Source organism: Zonotrichia albicollis, chromosome 5 (genome assembly GCF_047830755.1).
Source record: "Zonotrichia albicollis isolate bZonAlb1 chromosome 5, bZonAlb1.hap1, whole genome shotgun sequence".
Taxonomy (NCBI): Eukaryota; Metazoa; Chordata; class Aves; order Passeriformes; family Passerellidae; genus Zonotrichia; species Zonotrichia albicollis.
The window spans coordinates 12958854-12981551 of NC_133823.1; the positions used below are offsets into that span (position 1 = coordinate 12958854).

Below are 22698 nucleotides of genomic sequence, written 5' to 3' on the forward strand. Positions count from 1 at the left end.
AAATATAAATATATCTGTGTGTGACTGTATGTACATACAGTGGTCTGTGCTTTTAAAGAACAAGCTTGACTTTGAGCAAAGTCAACTGCAATGGATTTCAAGTATAGTATTTTATTATGAGTGGAGCTGCCAGTGCCACCTGTACTTAAGGTTGTGTGACCTTTTCCATTTTAAGGCTTAACTCTTGGTTACTTTGACTTTTGCCAAAGTTCAGTTCAGACAGATTTTTCCTTGTGAGATATCTGCTTTGGGTTGAATTTTTTGGAAAGTTTCAGCCAAGGCAGTTCTGTTCCAAGAACAAGGCTAGTGAAAAGTATGCTGTTTTGCTTGTGTGAGAATATTCTGGTGTCCTTCTTTGATGCTCCAGTGCCCCCAAGCTCTAAAGCAAGGATTTGAAATTTGGCAATAGTTCAGCCTTTGTGTTGAGGATGTGCCTTTTGCCTCCCTGTAAAAATCCACCCAAATTTCCAGACCAGTTTACAAGGCTTTGAAAGATTGCCATTTGCATGGGCTTAATAGGAATTTCTTAAAACTTCACAGTAAGCTTCCTTTAGATTCTGTTCACACTGGGAATGCTCCAGGCAGAGTAGAGCCACATATTTCATCCCACTTCTGCTCTGAGTTGTGGTGGCTGGATCTGGGTGCTGACATGGAGCTAGGAGTGGGCAGCATTGTGTCTTGTATCAGCCCTGCCTCTTCCCATGTCCTGCTCCTTCTCCCTGGTGACGGACCTGGGCCCTCTGGAAACACAAAATGTTTCACTCATCTGAAAGAGCATGACAGATGTGGAGGAGAAGAATTTGGGAGAGTGTGTGTGTCTGGTTTATACCACTCCTTTGGTCACAGAAAATGTGTGTATCATACTGGCAAAACAATACTTCCTTTTCTACTGAGTGTTCAGTTTGGTTTTGTTGCATTTGAACCTCAGTAGTTGAGTGGGTATCAGGGTTTTAATGAGCTATGTGAGCATCAATTTAAAAAAGAAAAAGGTTAGTCTCAAATGTCAGTACAGCAATGTTAGAGGGCAGAAATCAAGAGCTTCCTTTTTTCAACCATTGCAGTCTGACATTGGCATTTATTACACTCTAGCCTTCAACTTCATCACAAGTGTTGTGTGTTTTGTCCAAGAGGCAACTGTTTGACTGGAATCGGGAAAGGGGCCTATTCTGAGGATGAGTCCAGGATTTGTACAAGTAAAGGTTGTGTATTCATCTATTAGGGAAGTTGAGAAATGTGGAGTAAGGGAAGCTGAGATTTGGGGAAATTAAAAAAAGTCTTTGTTGCTAAGACAGATCAGTGGTGCTTGGTGAATTGTGTGCTGTCTGTGCTCAGTCTTGGTGTTTCTACAAGAGGCACTCAAGTGGCTGCTCACACTCTGTGTTGGGGCTGGCTTGAGAACTTCTGCACAAATGCAGAACCGCAAGTGAGCTCAGTGGGAGCTAAACCTCCTGTAAAATCTTGTGTTCCACTCACAACAGTAAAAACCAGCTCAGAGTACGTGAAGTTTGACACCTGGAGCCAGGGAACCTTTTAGTCTGATGAGCCTAATGCCTCAGTTGTCGGTTTTACAGGTGAAGGAATGACTTGGGGACAAACTGGTTGCCTTTGTAGCAGGGCTGGAAAATAACATGCTGTGAATAGAACATAGAACCACCTCCTTTGATCAGGGATGAAACAAAGCATTGGGAAATATGCCATACTTTTAGCTTTCCTACCTTTTTTTTTTAAAGTTACTTAGTGTTAACTAATCTGTTTCATACTGACCTAAGGACAAAAATCTCAGTGTCTTAGCTCTTGAGCTCAAATTTTCTACTTTGAATTAGCAGTCAAAATTTGTAAACACTGAGGATAATATTGAAATGCAAGTTCAATTAGCAGTAGCCTTGTAATTCTCTTCAAAATCACAGTCACTTGACCTTAGTAGTAGTTGAATAAAATGTTAGGAGGATCCTCCTCCTCTGTTTTCTATGAAGATGGAAAGCATCCTTGTTTAAGCTGTTTACTGCCACCTCACCATGATAAATTTCTCCTTTGTAAAGCTGCTTCAGCAAGACATCTTTTTTTTTTTTTTTATCCCCTTGTAAAGTCAGCCATGACCTGAAGTTTCCTATGGAAAAAAAAATCAAGTTTTTTGAAAGGGACAGTGCTACAGCAAATAAGTGACTGTGTTTGTGGAAATGTCTAGCTCCCAGAGTGAAATGATTTGCTGCTAAGGTTTAGTGAATTTAATGCTTTGGAAATAATTTGTTGGAGAGTCTGCAGCAGTGGAGAGTTTTGGATTGCGGTTATTTGTTGGGTTTTTTTCCTTGTTCTTACTTTTAAGGTGGAGGTGTAGAAGATTTTTTTGTCCGCTACTTTAAACTGAAGTACTCATCAAACTTTTTTACTTGTTTCTTGGGTTGTTTTCTCAAGGTGTCTGCTCTGAACCAGTAGCTCTCAGATGGGTCTTGTGAAAGCTTCAGCATAAACAAGGCATTTGCCAGCATGTGCCATGCAGGATTTTTGGGAGAAAGATGGGAATTTTGAGCAGCTCAAAGCACATACATCTTCCTTAGGGGAATTCAGCTGCTAAGAACAGCACTCTTATTTGCTTAGCTGTGTGAATCCACTTGCTGGTGGACAATTGTTTTGTGTTTTGTTTTCTTTCCCCCCCAGGACTTTTATTTACTTGTGTGCTCTTCCATGTGTGTTTTGAGCTGTGCTTTGAAGTTGGGCAGCTAGTTTTAAACAAAAGCTGTTAGCATGCTCTGCATAGCATCCAGTTTGTTTCAGCAATCTCTTGTGTCAGTGATGTGGTTTAGAGTTAAAAAAATGCTGTTCTTTACTTGCCTTGACATTGGTTTGTGTAGGATTAAAATGGACAAAGATAAAATCATCATGTCACACTGGGTATGTTGTATAAAAGGCAAGTTAAATGTGATTAGAATGTGATTTAAGCCTGTGCAGCAATTATTAATTGGTCATGATACATTAGATGAAGTTTGAGGTATCCTCTATTTTTTTCTCTGTCACCTTCCTTTTCCTCTTTTCCAGTCCCCCTAATAATCTAAGGAATTTCTGAAAATCCAGAACTTTGTGTTCATTTAGTTTCCTACATAAGTCACTCAATTGTACTTCAGAGTGCCTAGATAAAACAATTTAAAATGCATATTTTGTCATGTTTGAGTATTGTTCTTCAGTAAGAAGGTCCAAATGCTACACTTTTACTTTCTTAAATTTATACTGAAGTCTGTATTCTTTTATATTAATTTTTATTTTAGGATTAGGGCACAAAATGAGGAGCAGATTCTGAAAGGCAAAAGCAAACACAACTGCAGACAACCAAATTAATTTGTATACATTTACATGAGCAGTAAATCCACTATGAGTATTCAACTCTGTTATTTCAAATTATTTTGAAAATTAACTAAAATGTGATTAACAAGATTACTTTATTAAATGGGTTTAATATGTAGTGATTTATATGAAGTATGTGAACTGTTTCTGAATGTTTTGCTCTTATGTCTTGTTTTTGGCAGCAGCTGGAATTAGTGGAACCCAGTGGCTGGATCCATGTTCCTCTGACAGACACCCACAAGAAGCCCATTCGCACCTTTATGATCCAGATTGCTGTTCTGGCAAACCACCAGAATGGGAGGGACACTCACATGAGGCAAATCAAAGTGTACACCCCTGTGGAGGAGAGCTCCATTGGCAAATTCCCCAGATGTACCACAATTGATTTCATGATGTATCGCTCCATCAGATAAAATTTCCTCATGAGGAACAATAAAGGTATTTTTTCATGACCATATCATTGCTGAAGTATTCAGATACTTAAAGAGCAGGGTTTACTTCAGTGTAATTATATCTTTATGTTTATACTTTGTACAATTTTGAAATAAAGATAATCTTGTGTTACAGTATGCTGTAGTCTGTAATTTTGTTTCTTTTTCTAGGCACCTGAGTGCTCTTGTACTCTCTGAGAGAGAAAAAACAATCCAGGCACTCTTAAAAGAATGTGTTTGACTGGGTGGGAATCAATAATTTATTTGATATAATACAGATATTTTGGGGGAGCATTTCTTCCCCTAATGATCATGCATGGAAATAGTTCATTCCTTTACCTAAAAATGGCTCTTTAAAAAGTTGCTCCTCTTCTTGAACAGGTATGATCTAAAGACATTACCAGTAGTATTTTCCCATTATTGCTTATGCTAATTTGTTGTATCCTTTTCTCCAGAGGGTTGTTTCTGCTCAGTGGCTGTGTGCATGGATTTAGCCTTCTTGTAACTACAAAGTAAATAATAGAATTGCAGAATATCTCCAGTTGGAAGGGACATGGAAAGATCATATAGTCCAATTTGCTGCTTCTTGCAGGACTACCTAAAACTAATCCATATGACTAAATGTTGTCCAGATGCTCCCTGAACTGTAACAGGCATGGTGTCATAACCATTTTCCTGGGAGCCTGTTCTAGTGACTGATAATGCAGTGAGGATGTCAATGATGTGGAGAAAACCAAACCTTTCCAAATTATTCAACTTAGTACATGCATTAATATAGATCCATTGAGTGCAGGTCATCTAGAACATGATAGCTGTTGAAAATAGGTGATTTAGGCATGCTCTGGCATCCTACAGCTATGTAGGAATGAATCTGGTGGTCCAATGCACCTTCTAAAGTACTGGGAACTCAAGTATAGCACAAGTAATCTCATGTTCAGAGCACAGAATTCTTTTAATGTGTGTTTTAAATAAAGGGCATTGCAAGGAAAATGTGTGCTCTGTCTGCTTGCTGTGACTAGGAATATTTAGCACCTCTACTAATGTCTCATAATCTAATCATTAGTAATTTAAACTTCTAAAAAAGCGGGTAGGTTTAGAAAGAGACGTTGTTGAAGTACAAAGGTTTCCTTTAAAGGGTTTGGTGCTGATCAAACCCATTCTTCCTCATAGCACCAGGAAAGTTGATGGTCAATCTAGACTAATCTCAGCCAAGGAAAACTTTTGTCACTCTTCTTATTTGTGAGCAAGGAAAGGCTAATAATAGTGGAGACTCATCAAACAATGGTGCATCATCCTGCAGAGGAGAAAGGAGGTGAAATAGGGCAAAATGGGAAGCTTGTTGAAGAAGGAGGAAGATTTAACTGTTGAAATTTGTTTTATATACTTGATGAAGTTGTTATTTATTGAAAAGTTTTATTTGTGGCAGAATTCCACAGTAGTTAGGAGGGTCATTAAACAGGGCATTTCTTGGTAGAGAACCTTGTAGAGAAGTGCATGACTAGTTTGGGGTTCTATTTAAATGTGGATTCAGTCATTTCAGAAGGACTTTAATGGAACTTTACCTTTCCCTTTAGAGGATGGATCAAGTGCAGAATTCCTGTTCGGGAGAAGCTGGCTGAACTTGTGCCTTTCACCAAGTCTGTCACTTCTGTGGATTTTCTCATGTCAGAGAGCTGTGCATTCCTATTCACTAAATTAAAGCAAATTATGTACTTTTGATGTCCACTTCATAGTCTTTTGCTTAAAAAAAAAAATATACTTCTCCTGGATTTATCTAGTTACTTTTGCTAAGTTATGGATTGTTTTGCATGAAATTTCCCTGGTTTTCTCCCAGAAGTTAAGATGGTAGTTACCCATCCTAGCTTTGCCTTGTCAAGCCACTGTTTCCTAATTAAGGATTTTGCTTTGGTCAGTAACATTTATCTTTTCATACATGTCACTCTGCAAATGTTATATGTAGACTAATACTGCTCTGTGCCAAACATTATCCAGTAAGCTAGGAACAAGCCAATCAGCACAGCCTTGTTCTTATTATTGCTGTCCTTCCATCAGTAGGCATAATTTTTGGATCTTTAGAGAGGTATTCCAGCTTTTATTGACTTTTTTTCAGGACATGGATGCTCATGCAGGATAGTGGCCAGCATTTGTGTCAAAAATTTGGAATTGTTATTTCTGGCAGTGTCGTTGAATAAGCTGAAATATAGCTTGACTACTTATCTTGCTCTTCTGAAATGACAGGTTGTGTTCAAGTGGTTTTAAGAATCCATGATACCCATGGTAAGCTGGGTTATGTCAAGCTTTACTGTTGGGGAAGGAATCTCTACTCACTTGGAAACAAGTGCAGTGGCCATTCTGAATCCAAATGAAATCTTTTCTGTGTTGCTTTCTAGCAATTGTAGATACATTGCATTACACTGGTGTTTAACATCTGTGGAAGCACATTTGGTTTTTAACACTTTTGGCACTTGGTCACATAAGGCTGCTGATTTTTAAGTGATGAGATCCTAGATCAGTGTGTCTGAAAATACAGCAAGTTATTCCTTTGTGTATGAATATGGTACTTAGTATTTGAATTGGGATAAACCAACTGGGCTGCCAAGTCCTTCAGGAAGTTACTTACACATACATTGTGTTTCGCTGCTGCTTCTTTTCCTTGCTCACTGTTTTCAGACATGCAGTTGCCTGGAATCTTATCACTTCCTTCTTTTCTCTTGTATAAAAGCACCTGATGAATATCAAGTAGTACAAGTAATACTGGAATAAATGACAGATGAAGTGGAAGATATATTGTCATGAAAAATCATGACTTGGCAGTGATCTGACTCATGACTTCAAATAGTAGTAATTTAGGGGTTTTAAAACCTTTTCTTGGAAGGTCACTAGGCCTTTCTGCCTCACAGAAAAGAAATTTGGTTCCCAGTGTAAGTGTAAAAACTTTCCTTTTAATTCAACTTTACCTTTTTTCCTTTGGGGATGCTAAGAGAGGGAGGTGCCTGAGTCACCAGGATCGTGAACTCCTGTTGAAATGAAGGACTGTACCTGTGTTTTGACTAAGTCGTGTCTGTGTGTCTTCTTAGCACCACTATGTAAATAATAAAGGCAGATGGCAGGAGAGGGAGGAAAGAGGTATTTGCTGCTCCTGGTTTCTAAAATGGAGAACAGCAAAACATTTCTGTTTTGTTTAAATTCACATAGGGAATCTCTGGCAGAGCTGGATGTTGAAGCCATATCATCACTATCTATCTTCTCCTTTCACTGTGAAGCTGATTTTCAGATAATGATCCTGCTTCCAAGACAAATTTTTCAGTAATGCAATTTCTGTATGTGATTCTATTTAAAAGTTTAAACTGTATTTTGGGTTTTGCTGTTCTGGTTTAGTCTGTAGTCCTTTTGCCAGCACTCTGACTACAGATGCACCGCTGAAACTCTTCAGCTGAGCCTTGGTGCTCGTTCTTACCTCCCTGAAGTGAGTCTTACTGTTGGTAGCTGTTTTTCTTCACCTGTGTTAAAATAGTTTAAGATTAAACATTATTTAGGTTTGAAATCTGTTTATAAGTTAGAGAGAGACAGATACTGAGATTGCCAGTACTGATTAGTAAAACCTCATGAATTTGGGCATAATGGATGAAGTGATGGAAGAGACTGAAGGACCATGGAGAGCTACCATGTACTGGGAAGGCAAATTGTTGCCTCACCTCATAGGGCAAGCCAGAGCTCCAGGCATTAGGTCATTGCTTGAAAAACCCCCACCATTCACACAGCAGTAGGCAGCAGTAATTGTAATTGCCTGGACTCAAAAACTGCAAGTGAAACAGGTGCTCAGGCAATTCATGTCAGCTGAAGTGAGTCAGGGTGATAAGACTGGAGCTTGTAATTAGAGCTGAATTGTACAACATCCTGTAAAGAAAGGAGGAGAGTCAGAAGCTTCTCTAGTAAACTTCTCAGGAAGCTCCAAACACTTCAGCCATTTGTCAACCATCAATATGTGTCTTTGCTTCAAAAAGGGTGAGTGGCTTTTTCTATAAACTGTATTTTCAGGATGGGTCTGCTTAGTAATACACAAAAGAAGAGTTCATTGCTCTGCCAGGCCTAAATGAAAGCATAAATGCTCATCATAGCATTACTGTGTTTTGCTGTGTAAATGATATATGGAGATGATTTTTAGTGGATATTTTAATGGAATTTACTAGTAAGCTCTGCAGCATTAGGAGAATCTATCTGAATTCTTTGGGATCACTGGATCACCCAGCCTGACCTCAGCATGTGCTTGCCTGCTTGGGGGAAGTGGAAGTTTGGGCTCTGAAGAGCCCATGGTTTTAACAAGCAATGCAGTGCTGTGCTTTCAGAGCCTGACTTCTTTAATTCCTGGTAACCTTTGTGCTCTTATTCCTAAGTTTTGTCGTTCTGTGTTAATGGTTAATTAACATTGATGCATTGATTACAAGAATGCTTTTCATTCCTTTGTATGTATACACAAAAATAGATGTTTATTTAATATTTAACTACCACATTACTTATTTAATTAAATGCAATAGTTTTTTGCTGGAGCATGAGATAAAAATCAAAATGCAATTAAAATGTTCATAATATTAAGAGTATGTCCCTCTAAAGATGGGATTGCTGAGGCTTCCAGGCAAAGGTATTGGGTGGTCTGCTGTTGGTTTGGAATACTTAAGTGTTCTGGTTTAGATCAGAAAGGTGTTAAGGTGCTTTTATAAAGCTGCATAAAGCATCATTAAACATTGTTCATGGGAGCAAATTGAAAGTCATCCTTCACGTGCCGTACTTGCTGTAACTCCAGGCTGACATTTCAACGAGCTGTTTTACGTCAGCCTAACAATTGCCTGTGACAGTTTCTCCATTTGCACCAAAGAATAAACCTCTCTTGCAGCAGTCAACAGTATTAGCATGGTTTAGTTTAATGGAAGAATGGAAAAAAAAAGCCCCAACCCCAAAGCCCAGGTAATGAAAATTATGCTAATACTTGATGCAGCTAGAAGATATAATCCAGATGTAATTATATATGAAGTGAGAAAGTAAGTTTGGGATTGTTGGAAACATTAAATACCTGAACTCTGATCCCAATGAAGTGAATTGCTGCTGTTAATTATAAATAACTATATGATTATAATAATAATTATAAATAACTGTAGGGAAACAGTTTAGCCAATATTTAATACTCTAATTTAAGGAAAATAAGTGGGATCAGTGACTCCCCAGTTATATAGATAAAAAGAGGCAAACCTGGAGCAGTTTTGGAAGTTTCTTTCTCAGATGCTTCTTTCAATATACAAAATTAGGAGTAAATTCCATACACATGCAATGTAGTATGAACATGTAATTTGTTGAAATCTTTTACAATTAGAAGGTAAAAAATCCTTGTATAAGATGAAAGCATCAGTGTTGCTCTGCAACACTTCACTTTTGGAATATTTAATATTCTTGAGTATATGACTGATACTGTGTAGGTGACAATGTCTAGCTTGCAGAATGATCTAAACAAAACTCCCAATGGCTGTTTCATTTCAGTATTTACCATATTTTTGTACTGATATATAATCTGTAGTGTGAAGCAGCAGAGAGGAAAGCTTCTATAAACAAGTCTCATTCACCCTACAGAAATACTGCCATGACAAGCAAATAATTTATGACAAAGTAATGTCTGGGCAGTTTAATTAGAAAACACCTCAGGACAGGAATTTCCTTGTTTTCTGTATTTGTCCATTTCCTTTAAAGTTGTGTTTCTCTCTTTGCTTAAACTGATTAGAAATTTCAAGTAAAAGGTGAGCTTACTGATCTCTTGCCAAGGTTTTACCTGTTTGTCTACACAACTACTTCAGTTTGCTCTCCTGTTGCCATTGAAATTGGTATAAAATAGATGTGTGTGTTCATTGTGGCACTTCAGAGTAGAATCTTTAATCTGGGGCACACATCTCTGAAGAGAATTTCTATTAGGAACAAATAAACTCATACAATCTAATATTTCAATTGTATTTAATTGAATCCTCATGTTTTCTTTGGTGTGATTTTTGGTGTTTTACAGTGTTTTTATCAGTGTGTTTTTTAATATATATATAAAAAAATATTTTTAATATATATAAATATATATAAATATTTATATATATTATTTTTAATATATATATAAATATATATAATTAATCTTGTGACCTCTTGTTCTCAGTATTAAAGCTTACTCTACTTTTAGTTGAGACTAGTCTTGAGTATTTCAGATGTTATTCTTCTTTATCTGTTCCATCTTCTACTATTTCCCATTATTTGGCAGTTGAGAGGGGACAATTACAGCACTTTCTAGAGGTGCGTTTTTCCTTTGGAAAACCAGTGAATGCTAGTGAGGTAAAGGTTTAAACAGAAATCTTACTGAAAGCTTCCAGGCTATTGTTAATCTTCTAGCAGAGATAGCTCATCTCTCAGTACAAGTTATGTATATCTTCATTCTGTTTGATTTTTTGTCATTAATTTATAGAAAAGCCAGTCTATGTTCTTGTCTCTTCTCAGCTAAGTCCCAAGTTATTCTAAACCTTCCTCGTAGGTAGAGATGTAAATCTCAGTGGGAGTACCTGTGCTCAGATGTTGCTGCATCCCACATTCCCAACCCTACTGTATTTCTATCCTCTGATTATTCAGTGTAGTTTTTTACTTACAATAAAGCAGTGAGGTAGGTAATAAAAAAATATTGTTTCTTTTAGTTTTCTGGTCTTTTGTTTTTTTTTTTTTTTTTTTTTAAATTCTTCCTTAACCTAATTTTTCTACCTGCAGTAACAATTTGCTTTTAATTCTTCCCTGTGTGTGGGGGGTTTTTTGTTTCTTTCTTTAGTTTTCATATTTTATGAAGGTTTTTTATCAAGTAGTTTTACTTCTAAAAGGAGATAAGTTCATCTGGATATACCTGAAAAACCCGGAAATTATATGTCTATTATATTTACCAAAAAAGCATTTGTGTCATCCCTGAATCTCTCAAATACTTTTTCAGTATATAAATGGCTATTTAGACTGCTTTCTTCCAGATACTGCAGTTTGCATTTCTTCCAGATAGAAGAGTTAATAACTGTGTTCTCTTGTTAACATAAAGCAAAGGCAACTTCATTGAACCAGTGGAACAGTGCAAGCCAGGAGGGAGTCAGTTCTTGCACACTAAATGGAAAAAGATTGATATACATGTCTTGGGAAGTTTGCAATGGCAGATTTATCTATGTTAATAGTTTGTACAATCCTCCTGTTCCCATAATTTATGCTGCCTTTTTTATATGATTATGTGTTTTTCCCCACCTTATTTTAGCAGTGAATCAAAATAACATGGAGGAAGGAGTCTATTACTTCTGGAAATTTGAAAAGTATGGAGTGAATGAGGTGAAGTCTTGCAGAAAGGGAGGACATGGTTTTTTGATTAAGACAGATTGCTGTTTGGAAAGTTGGACTCCATCTTTATTTTCCCACACAATGACTCTAACAAAGTCACTTGAATATTTTCATAGGTGATCACTCATTGTCTGTTTCTTGGAGGATTTACTCTGAGAGCTCTGGTTCGGATTTTCTAAAGTATTAGTGAAAATACCTGGCATTCTCAGATGTCACTGAGGGCAGAGGCTTGCTTGCATCATTCATTCTATTCAGCTCAAGAGATAACCTGAAAAAAAATCCATTAAAAACAATGTCATTCACTTACTGGGGACAAAAGCTTGTGTTCAATTAGTTGATTTCTCTGGTTTCTGATGGCCGTTATTTTTTTTCCTCTAGAAATCATTGTGTCTGGACCCTGCTTTGTTCATTTGCAGTGCTTGCCTCCTGCCCAGTCTTCAAACTGGCCCCAGTCTCATCTCCAAGTCAGAGTGGTTTTTTAGTTTTCCCCTCACCCCCATTTTCCTTTCCCTGAACTCTCTGTCCCTTTCCCAGTCACTGTGGCAGCACTTTGTATCCTATTTAGTCATACATTTTCTCACCCACACTCATTTTCTCGATATGCCCCTCGAATCCCCTAATTTTCCATTTTTCCTCCGCTAATCCTGCAAATTTTCCTTTCTTTCCCAGCTAGTCCAAACTAATACCACATGCTTCCTCCCAACATTGCATAATGCATATTCTGCCTGTCAGCTCTCTTCCCATCCTGCTGAAGTCACAGATGATGAGATTACTGAGAGCACAGGGGAGAAACTTTTCTGGTTTTGGTTATAATACTCAGCCCAGCCCAAGGAACAGTACCTGAAAGCAGCTATTACAGCAAAAGGTTGACTTTGCCCTGCAGCTTCACACCAGATCATGCTCAGGATTGTTCTGTGGGGTTTGCATTTTTAGGCTTGGCCAAAATTGAGCAGACTTTCATAAATGGTTCTATGTACATCTCCTACTCTCTCTCTGTTCCCATCTAATTTCAGAATCTCTAAAGCATTTGAGTGCTAAAAGTTTCCAAATAAAAGATTGTGAGAGCATTTCTCTGAAATGGCTGAATAGTTTTGGCTGGAGTTTTCAAAAATAAATTCAGCCTGAGGCAGACAGCTGGTATGGGAAATTTCAGCTAACAGAGTTGCAATTTGGCTAAGTTTTGAGAAACTCGGAAGAGATTTGTGAGGGAGTGAACCCTGGGTAATGTTTCACATTTCACCAAATAGCATCTTCTGGGCAGTGTGCTTTGTCACTCTGTGTGGACCTTCCCACTTGGTATAAAATTCATTCTCTACAGAAACTAGCTAAGCTTCAGTACATTAGAATAGCTATTTTTATTTGGAGTTTATAGATTCAGAGTTTTTAAAATAATTTATTTGCTTCCCCAGTCTAGTTGAAGTATCTTTCTGTATAGGTGTAGCCTGCCAAGGGTATTTGTACTGCAAATATCTCTGTTCTTTTATCCTTTTTCATAGCTTCCAGGGGGAATTTGTTCTGGAGTAGCAGTGTCCCAGGGTGAGCTCTGAGAGGGTTTTAACCCAGCACTGTCTGAGCACCCTGCTGTGAATCTCTTCCCCAGCCTGCAGTCTGTATGGCAATAAAAGGAGCAGAGTAACTCCTGCCCAGTTCTCCTGAACTGCAGAACTCCTGTGAGCCAGGCTTATTCACACTCTTGTTTTTCAAGCTCTGGTATTATTAAACTTTTCTTCTTTCTTTCCCCCTTCCCCTTAGATTTGCACTGGGTTTCAACCCAGGCACACTTTCATTACTGCAGGCCATTTTTTGGGCTCATTGAGCACACTGATTCCTGGTGTGAGGCTGTAACATGCCCAATCTATTAAAAAGTGTTCAAAAGCCAGTATTTTCTGTCATGCAAGCTTCTCTTTGCTAGATAGACCTTTCAAGCATCTTTACTGTCTCAAAGTACTGGCCTTGAAATACCAGGAGTTTCTAATCTCCACCTCCTAAATGCAAAAGCTCTGCTGAGGGCAAGAAAGTACTTGACAAAGACAATTTGGATCATATGGAGCCTTTTTGTGCTCTGGTGGTCCTGAAGCACTCAACCCAAAATAAGAGCAGCCAAAGGAAAAAACAATCTAAGCCAAAGAAAAAACCAACCCAAGCCAGTCTGTTCATCCTGGTAGATAATTAAGGCATACAAAGTCTTTCTCCACATAATTCATGGTAGCTCCTATTACCATCAGGGTGGGTGAATTGGGGTAGAAAGGAGTGCTGCTACTCAAGACAAATCCATTCTCTGAATGTAATTCCTTGTTTCACACACCTGTTCAAAAGCAGCCTGCTAAAAACTGAGCACTGTCAAATGAACTGATTAAAATCATGAATGCTGTGGAGTGAGTAGAGATTGATTTGATTCCCCCTCCCTGTGTCTTTTCAGTACATAAATGAAGGATATCAGGTTATGTCAGCAGAAGTTCAAAATAAATAAAAGTATATTGTTCTTAAAGCTGTATTTAAGCTGTGTGGCTTAAATCTGGCTGAAGCAGGTTAGAGACATTTTAAGTTTTTTCATGGTTTCTAGACAGGACTGAACAAATTCATGGAAGAAGAATCCTTTGAAGATTATGAAATCCAAAAGAAAGGCCATAAATTGTTAGAGATTTCTGGAGTACTGTGTGAAATACCATTACATGCTTGTCCTCTTACACTGTTCCCTTGGGAATTGCTTGCTGGCATTGGAATACCCCAGTGCCTTTCTAGGAGCAGGATGGTGTCAAGCCCTAACAAGAACAAACAACTTTTGCTTGGAAAAGGATAAGGGAAACAAGAATTTGGAGAAACAAAGTGACTACAGGGAACAACAAATGTGGGAAAAGGAATGTGTGTGTGTTAGGTTCAAAGGTGAAGATTTTTCTCTGCTGTTCAGAGTAGCCTCCATAGCACTAGAAAGTGCTTGAAAATATCAAATAACCCAGTGGATACTTCCCTGGGCTCCTGTCAGGGATAGGTTGTTGAATCAAATGGAGCTTATGGATTTATTTCTTGCTGCCATTTGTACATTTTTCAGTGATTAAGTCCTTCAGCATTTTGCTGTTGGCAAAACTTGTGTAGAATGTAAGGCCAACTGAGAGCAGAAACATTATGATTTGATAATTAAATATTGCATTTCAGTAACACCAAAAAGCAAAATTTTGAGGAGGAGTATGTTTAAGAAAGGAGGAGGGAAAAGACCCTAACTGTTTTCTCATCACAGTACACTGAGAAAATGTTTAGACTGATACATAACCTCCGTAGTGTTATGTACTATAAAATTGGCAAGAGCTTAGTTCTTAGTCTGAATGCTAGGCTTGTTTTGAAATTTAAATAATAAACAATTTATATATGTATATATTTTAGCTTAAAATCACATCTTGTCGGATTTGGCTGTTAATAAAAGCTTATGGTGGAATCAGCACTCTGTCCATCCAGTGAAAATATGAACAGGACCACACAAAACGCTTCCACTGTGTCATTCCTTTTACTGCTGTTCCACTAAAATAAACTCCTTGCCACAGAACTTGTCATTTCCCGCTTCTCAAAAATATCAAGTACTGTAGCTTCTAAAGCTTTTCCACTTCTAGCTCTGATATCTACTTGATTGTGTCTGCAGAAAATCTCTTTGTATTCCTCCCTGCCATTCCTTTTCAAACACATGCAGAACTGGATCTTAGCTATACTCTATTAGAGGCACTTTTTGGTCAACACTGCTTACAAGTAAACCTAGGCCAGTCAGAGAGTGTCATATTCATCTTGGTTCCTGCCATCACAGATTTCAGAAACATAGTGCTTTAGCTCCTAATGTATGTGTTCTTTTGTCCATGTCTCCTTTAAAATTTATTGAGATAAACTCTTTTTTAGCTGGCATCTGCTTCTCATTAGAGTATACTTTTGTTTTTCTCCTGGATTTCATAGCTTATTGAGCTCCACTGAAGTTAAGAAGAAAAAGAATTTATGGGCATTTGTGAGACTGGATTATTAGCTCATCTTGTTTGTATGTTTTTGTTATCACCTATAATGTTGTCTTGTGTCTTTATTAGGTCTGCTGAACTTTCTTATATCAGAAGAACCATGTGTTCATTCTTATTCAACTTCACTGATTCAGAACTATTTTTGTCTCATCTGACAATGGGATTTTCCTCTGTTTTTTGCAAAGCATGATGATAATTCTTTAATATGTGTTTTCATTTCCTGAACTTTTTCTAATTTACTTTTCTGAAGGCACGTGCATAACTAGTATTTGTTTAAAAATCAGAGGAACCTGTTTACCAGAGAGATATTTTGGTGTTTCCTCTTCATCTGTGCAGATGAAAATTCATAAAATTTATTTGTCATCTTAAAACTGAAATCATAGATAGTGATACCTTCAAATCATTAATGCCCATCTTGTAGTGAATTGGGACTCTGGAGATTTAATATGAGTTGTTGCCATACAAATTTATTATTCAGTACCACCAACTTTACTGTTTCCTTTGGCATTGTATCACCTGATAGACTCTATCACCACATAGAATTATTAAAGTGCTCTCCCTAATACTCAACTACAGTGTTATGATGCAGTGGTGTTCTCATAAATGATAAGAATACATCAGATTGATGCCCTAAGAGGGCTATAATTCTGTTCTGGCAACAAACCACAGTAAAACATGACAGATGCTGTAAACATCCTCAGCAGGTTTTGTTTTAAACATGATAGTGCATTTTAGTTTGCAAATCAACTTCACCTCTTAAAATCCTGGGCTCAAATAACAGCACTCACTTGCTCATACAATTGGTGGATATTTAAAACATTTTGCTGTGTTTTTCTGTGCAGTTAGTTTCCAACACCTTCTCTTATTTTGCAGGGGTGTGGATAATCTGCATTTGCATGCACTGGCAGCAGTGTTCCCAGGCTGGCAGGCAGGGAATGCTAACTCACAGGGCTGTGCTTGAATGCATCACTTCTGCTGTGCTCTTCCCCTCCCCTGTGCCAGCAGCTGAGAGAGCTGTGAGTTTTCCCTACACTCAACATCTTTCTGGCTCATTGTCAGTCAAGCCATGCCAACTGCACCAGCCAGTAAAAGCATATAGGAAAATAAATTTGTCATAGGAAAAGTACAGAAAAATTATTATTTTTCATGCAAGACTACAGTAAAGGCACTGTTAGGCTATACTTTGCTAATGAGAGAAAAATAACTTTCAAAATCAGGGGGTTTTGTCAATGACAGTGTGTTTGAGGACACTTCCACTCAAAGGGTTAGGACCAAAACTTGGGTTTTTTTTAAAACTGCTACAACATTAACACTTTCTTAACTCTATGAGTGGATGAGGCAGCATGATACCACTGTGCTTTATTGTTCTCAAAAAATTCTGTGTGAATAATAGTAAAGGGATATGCTGGCTGAGACACAGGAAGTTACAAGAGATGTGTGTAGTGAAAATTATGTTTGATGATGAACAGCACTTCCTATAGTGGTTTATTCATTAAAACTCCAAATACAGTGTTTTTTTAGCTTATTTATAATGTAATATAAAATAATAGAAAGTTGAAATAGTTGTTGAAATACCTTTGTGACTGGTGAAGAAACTCAGCAGACCTTTAGTTTTTAATCTTCCCTAAACAGGCACATTTCCTCTTGTTATAGGGAGGCAAAATCAAACAGGCCCCTGTTTTTGTAGCACTTTGCTTCTAATCACAAATTACAACTTTGGGATTTGTGTGATTATTTTGTGTCTAATTCTTCCAAAGAACTTTGCAGGACCATGCAGAAAGCATTGTGATACTGAATGCTTCAGCTTATGCTTAAAACGGCTTAGTCTTGGCACACGAATCTAAATAATGACAGTTTGCATTTTTTGTTTCTCATATATGTTTAACAGAATCAATCTCCTAATAGTCAGTAGTGCAACTAAAATTAACATTGAGTAATACACACAATATTTGTCAGAGCTGTCTCAAAGGACTGTTGCAAGTGCATCAATTATTTAACTTAAGGACTAAGATCAAGCTCATTAATCTTTACTTAATATATTGTATTGACTTATCAGAGACCTAATTTTGCCCAAGGCTTATTCCATGCGTCAGAGGTGGCTATTGAGTATAAAATTCTTTTTATTGCTCTGGAAATAACTATTACATGTCATAAAATGGTGTCAGATTTTCTGAAGTAAAAATGTTCAGAGAGTATAAAACGTGCAGAAAGTTACAGGTGCTTAGTTTTGACATTTATGGACAATCAAAACTGATGTACAGTCAAAATTTGAAGAAACAAATCTGTAGCAAAACCTGAGTCTGTATTTTCCATTCTGCTGAGGAGGTTTTTAGTATCAAGAGCACTTAGGAGTAGGAGTTTTCATGGGGAAAAATATTCCCTGTGTGGCAGAAAGCTAACAAATGATACCTTCTCTTCTACCTGCTATATCCCAGATCTCAAGGTACAAGGTGAGGCAGGGACTATGATAGCAAACTCCAAGTAAGACAAGAGATTGATGCTGTCAAATTGCACTAAATCAACTCCTCTCCTGACATGAAATGCTGAATCTATCTTAATCTAGTGACAGAAAAGGAGTGAGTCACCCATTGTTCTGTTAGTTAGCATATACGAAGCTTATAACTTAAAGTTATTTATGGGAAATAAGAATCTGAGAGAAAAAGAAAAGATCCACAGTACAAAAAGATAATTAGTGATAAAAGCAATATTGACATATTTAACATAAATACTGAAACGTTTATACTCTGAAGGCCCAGCCATTGCTAGTCTAGTTTATGACAGTTTGTCTTGAAGAGAGGGGACAATGCTCTTTTGCCTCCAGAAGATGGGAAAAAGCTGAGTTTCTATTAATGTCACATTGATTTTGTTCAATTGATCAGAGATGCTTTTTAGGTGGTTTTTGTGCATGGGAGGTGAACCTAAGAACTCCAGAAAAATGCTCTGTTTTGCTAGATTTTTGATGGCCCTTCAGGCACTTTAGTTAAAGCTTTCTCTTCCCCTTTGATAATTTAGAGCTTGGCAGAAATGTTGTATAAAGCAGGTGTAACAAGAAGGATAAATTTCTCCATCTTTTGGAATGGACTTTAGCTGTGCAAAATTCCAAGAGATACCTGCACCAGAAAACCTGCAGTGGTCTTTCCCTGGGCTCCTCTGAGTCCTGAGCAGCCCCAGGAATTTCATGTATTCCTGGACCTATGTCAGCTCTGGCCTAGGTCACAAAGTCAACTTTTAAAGGCTTAAATAAAAGCCATCTTTCATTTCTTAATACAGGTTTTAAATCTCCTAATGCCCACTCTGTTATCTGACTGTGCCAGAAAACCATAGGACCTGTGTTTTCACTGCTTCATTTCCTCTGGCTATCTATGGAATCACCCACATCTGATTTTAATTAGGAGTTATGAGTCACTGGTGTGTGTGTTTATGAACCAGCAGAGGAAAATACTCTGGTCTGGTTGTTTGGGCACGTCTCTAGGAATTAGGAAAAATTGTGTTTTCTTCCCTCTGCTGGCCTGATGAACATTCCCTTCAAGTGGATCAGCTTAACATGAAAAATCAATGAACTGTTTTCCTCCTTTTACTTTCTTCATTCTTGCATCCTTTCTGAAGATGTGGGTTGAAACCACTGGATCAGAAAGGCTGGTGAGCTCTGGCCCTGCACTTGGGTGGGTGAGGGAATTCCACTCTCCTCCATAGTGCAGAGGGAGGTGTTTAGGAGCACATCTACACCACCATCTCAGACTCTGGGCTGGCTGTGTCTGCACCCCAGTCCTGAGGCATCCCTGCTGGAAATCACAGCACACACACTGCTGGTGTAGCTTTACTGGCTGCAATTCTATTTGTGTTGTGTTAACATACTCCAGTTGTAAAGCAAATCCATCTCCAAGACATTTGCTGTAGATGAGTCTTACATGGCTCCATGCTCAACTTGTTCCGTTTGGGGACTCTTTCCTGGAGTCTCTCACCGAACACTGCCAAGGGAGCTGAGCCAGCCTGGAACTCTGGTTTCCACTGGCTGCCAAAACAGCAAACCTTTGGGAGCTGTTTCAGGGAATACCTTCTGTGATATAGTGCTGATTCTCTGTGACAACATCTTTATGTTTATTGAGACTCAAGCTCAATGTTGTTGTCTTGCAAACTTTGGGAAAGGGAGAACAAATTTGAATTTTTGGACCCTTTCTTTATTTAGAGCCATGACATTATTAAAGTGACAAGTGAGACATCATCTATAAATGAGCAGAAGCCTAAGCACAGAAAACCCTTCTCAAGGATGGATCTTGGGGATGGTGCCCACAGCCCTCCTTGAAGGAAATGTTCAAAGAGAAGAAGGAAAACCCCATTATAATGTGGCTCTGTAAAAAGTTGCACAGTGGAGTGGTAATTGCTGGACTGTGCTACTGAAATGTGTTTTAACAGAGTTCATATATTTGTGGGATTACAGTAAGTATGGCTGCTGCTCCTGAAAAGTAAACAAATACATTCCTCAACATGAAATCCCACACAAATGGTCTAAACACAGATTGTGACTTTCACTTAAACTCTCCGTTTTTGGAAAGAATTCTGATTTTTCTTTTGAATTGGCATAAACTGTTCTTGAGTAACTAACTTCTTTTCAGTTTACTCCACCCTCTTTTCCTGGATTTCTCATGCTTCTAAAGGGCAATGGGAATGCAGTTAGCCATTTAATCCACAACTAAGAGTTTTGAAGTCCCTTGTTAGAAGAGTTTTTTGTGCAGATGGGTTTTTCTTGGACCAAATGGGCTCAATAAGCCTGTACTTACCAACTTATCATCTGTCCTGTATCTTTTATGTACAAATAGAACAAGTCTCTCAATAATTAAAAAATCCCACTTTCTTGCTGCAGGAGACCAGGCTGACTGAGATGATAAGGCTGGAGTCAGTGGGGATTTAGCCAAATCACTCACCCAGAATTTGGTGTGTTGATACTTCTTTGTCTAATTTACAGGAATGAAGAAGTCAGAACGTGGACTTAGATTTTTCTTCATTTATGAGTGTATCTAATATCAATGACATTTGAATCATAATTGTCGTTTGGACAAGTGTCTGTGGTTGCAGACTTTTCTCATGTCCACTTTCAAGACAATTGCTCCTAATCTTTAGTCAGGCCTCCTCTGACAGAGGAGTCATATTATGAATAGCTGGAGAATTTCCAGGTGTTACTTTCCTTACACACTCAGCAGGCACTAGGCCTGCTGATAAGCTGCCAGGCACTACTGTGGCATATTGGTGCAGGCATAAAAGCCAGATAGACGTTAATTCCTCCTGTGTGTGTACCAGAGTGGCCCCTGCCTCACTTCTGCTTGAATTCCAGTAAGATTTGTGAAAACTGAGATGGTGTGGGCACATGGGCACAGCAGCCACCAGCTGCTGTGTGAAACAGCTCCAGCCCCTGCTGGCACATGGGCTGAGACTGAATACTTTGTATTTAAAACTGAATGTTCATCTCCTCCTCAGTTGTGTGATGTGCTGTTCTCTGGCAGGTCAGAATTCAGGATCTGGATGAATTGGAGAAATGAGCACTTGTTGAAAGTGTAAGACTTAGCTGGTGATGCTTCCAGAGCTCATTTTCTCCCAAGAGGGCATGTCCTCTGACATACTGTCATTAAGTCTAGAATTTCTAATGTTTCTACTGTGTGGAAAATGAAGGAAGAAAGTTGTTGGGAATTTAGCTGCTAGAAAATGGAAAAGTACAAAACCATGGCTAATTCCAAGTCCTGCACCTGCACAGATAGCAGTGTCCTTGGGCCTAGCTGTGGTAGGATAACAAACTGTGAAAGAGACATGAGAAAAGAGAGATGTACCCCTAAGGAATGAGGAAGAGTTCATGGCATAGTTTAACCAATAGATTGCTTAGCTTACAGAATATTCATAAGCTTATTACTCGCTGTATAAGTGTCTGATGCTCTCTTCAATAAACAGAACTTGCTTATCACTCATATTGAGTGTCTGAGTCTCCCCTCACCGACAAATGGCTCAACCCCGGCAAAGGCCTTCATTCTCTGCGACAGAAAGTGATTTAAAAAAATCCAACAAACCACTTCAATAGAAATATCTAGTATTTTAAAGCTTTTTCAAGCTGTAAAATGGAATAGATTAGTATTTTATTCTATGGGATACTTACTTTCCTTCCATACTCTGTGAAGGAATATCAGTCTCCAAATAATTTCAAAAATATTTTTGTGGCATCCTTCCAATTGCCCAGTTCTCAAACAAGCAGACAAAAAAATTAGAATTCATAATTCAATTTGTTCCTATTTTTCCTCTGTACTGCTGATTCACAAACAAACTAATATTGTTACATTTCATTTGACAATCACAGTCATGAAAACTTTTTTTTTGAGGGGTAATGATAAAGATACAGGATTGAAGACACTTTAAGTCATCATCTCTATACTTCATATATATACGCCTATAGAAGTATATTAATTTTATATGTACTAATTTAGTTTTCAGTTCATACGTAGTTGAAGGAATATTAAGCTAGACTAAACTGCTCATAGTTGATGCTAGATTTACACTGTTATGTCAGTGGAAGAGTCTTCACTGACTGACCCAGAATTACTGTAATTTGCAGCAGCCAAGGACATCAGGTACAGCAGTCTTGCATTGTCCTGCTGCTTATTGCACATCACTGGAATAGGACTCCTTACTGAGAACAGTGATTTATTTCCTCCAAGAATACTGTAAAATAGCCTTTAAACTACATTGTGTGATTTCTACACTTAGTAAAACACAGTCTTGTAAATGGCATTTGCTTTAACAGTAAGACACTGTTATTTGAGCTTGAATTCTCTCTGTTCTTCAGTGCACAATAAAAACCATGGCTGACCAATTTTCTATATGCAGCTTGTGTTATTTAGTTTGAAAGAAAGCTGCAGCTAGTCTGTGCTCTGTATTTAGGAGTTCTGCAGTCTTAATAAGCTGCAAAATCCCTCACTTAATGGAGATTAAGCTCCTTAAAGAAAAGTGCATTTTCCTTGAATATCTATGTATTTTTTTATCTGTGATGTCATTTTACTTCTCAGGGTTGGTGTTTTTTTCATTCTGGCAGTTCCACTGATGTTTCATGATTAACAAGTGCTATTTATACATTTTTCAATACTGTGCTACTGTGAAACTTTGGATTGTGCATTGCTCTAAGATGCAATTCCTTGATAGTCTGTCCTAGGAAAACAAACTCAATTTTTATTGATAAATATTTGTTAATCATATTTTAGAATGTACACAAATATCAAATGACTTGTACTTCTGCACTCTTGGGAGAATGTTAAGTTACAATTTGTTTCTACATTAGAAAAATATAGGAACAGTTCTATCAGAGAATGTAGGGGGATACAGTGTGGGTAAATGAAGGTGGTACAGAATGTAATCTTATCCCCTAAAGAGTTGCAGCTGAACCAATCACTAAAGATCAGGAGCAGGCCTGATGTTAACAGGCCACACCTGTAACCAATAAGAACAGTGTTATAAAAGAGTGGATTGCTGGGATCTGGAGTCAGATGGCTGCTGCAAGGACCAGGAACAGTCAGTGCTTAGAGGAGCTGCCT

General features: G+C 38.0%; 1 protein-coding gene across 5 annotated transcripts in view; it reads left to right on the top strand.

Annotated features, from left to right (window-relative positions):
- ANAPC10 (anaphase promoting complex subunit 10) overlaps positions 1-22698 on the top strand; it is a 103707-nt gene that overhangs the window by 28775 nt on the left and 52234 nt on the right. For 3 of the 5 annotated variants that reach the window (XM_074540818.1, XM_074540816.1, XM_074540814.1), the window contains exon 5: positions 3519-3905. The exons of 1 other annotated variant lie outside the window; for it this stretch is intronic. In XM_074540818.1, the coding sequence (XP_074396919.1) occupies positions 3519-3749 (231 nt within the window). In that variant the 3' untranslated portion in view covers positions 3750-3905. Of the gene's footprint in view, positions 1-3518; positions 3906-22698 lie in introns of those variants that run through there. One more of the 5 variants, XM_074540815.1, reaches the window with a different exon arrangement.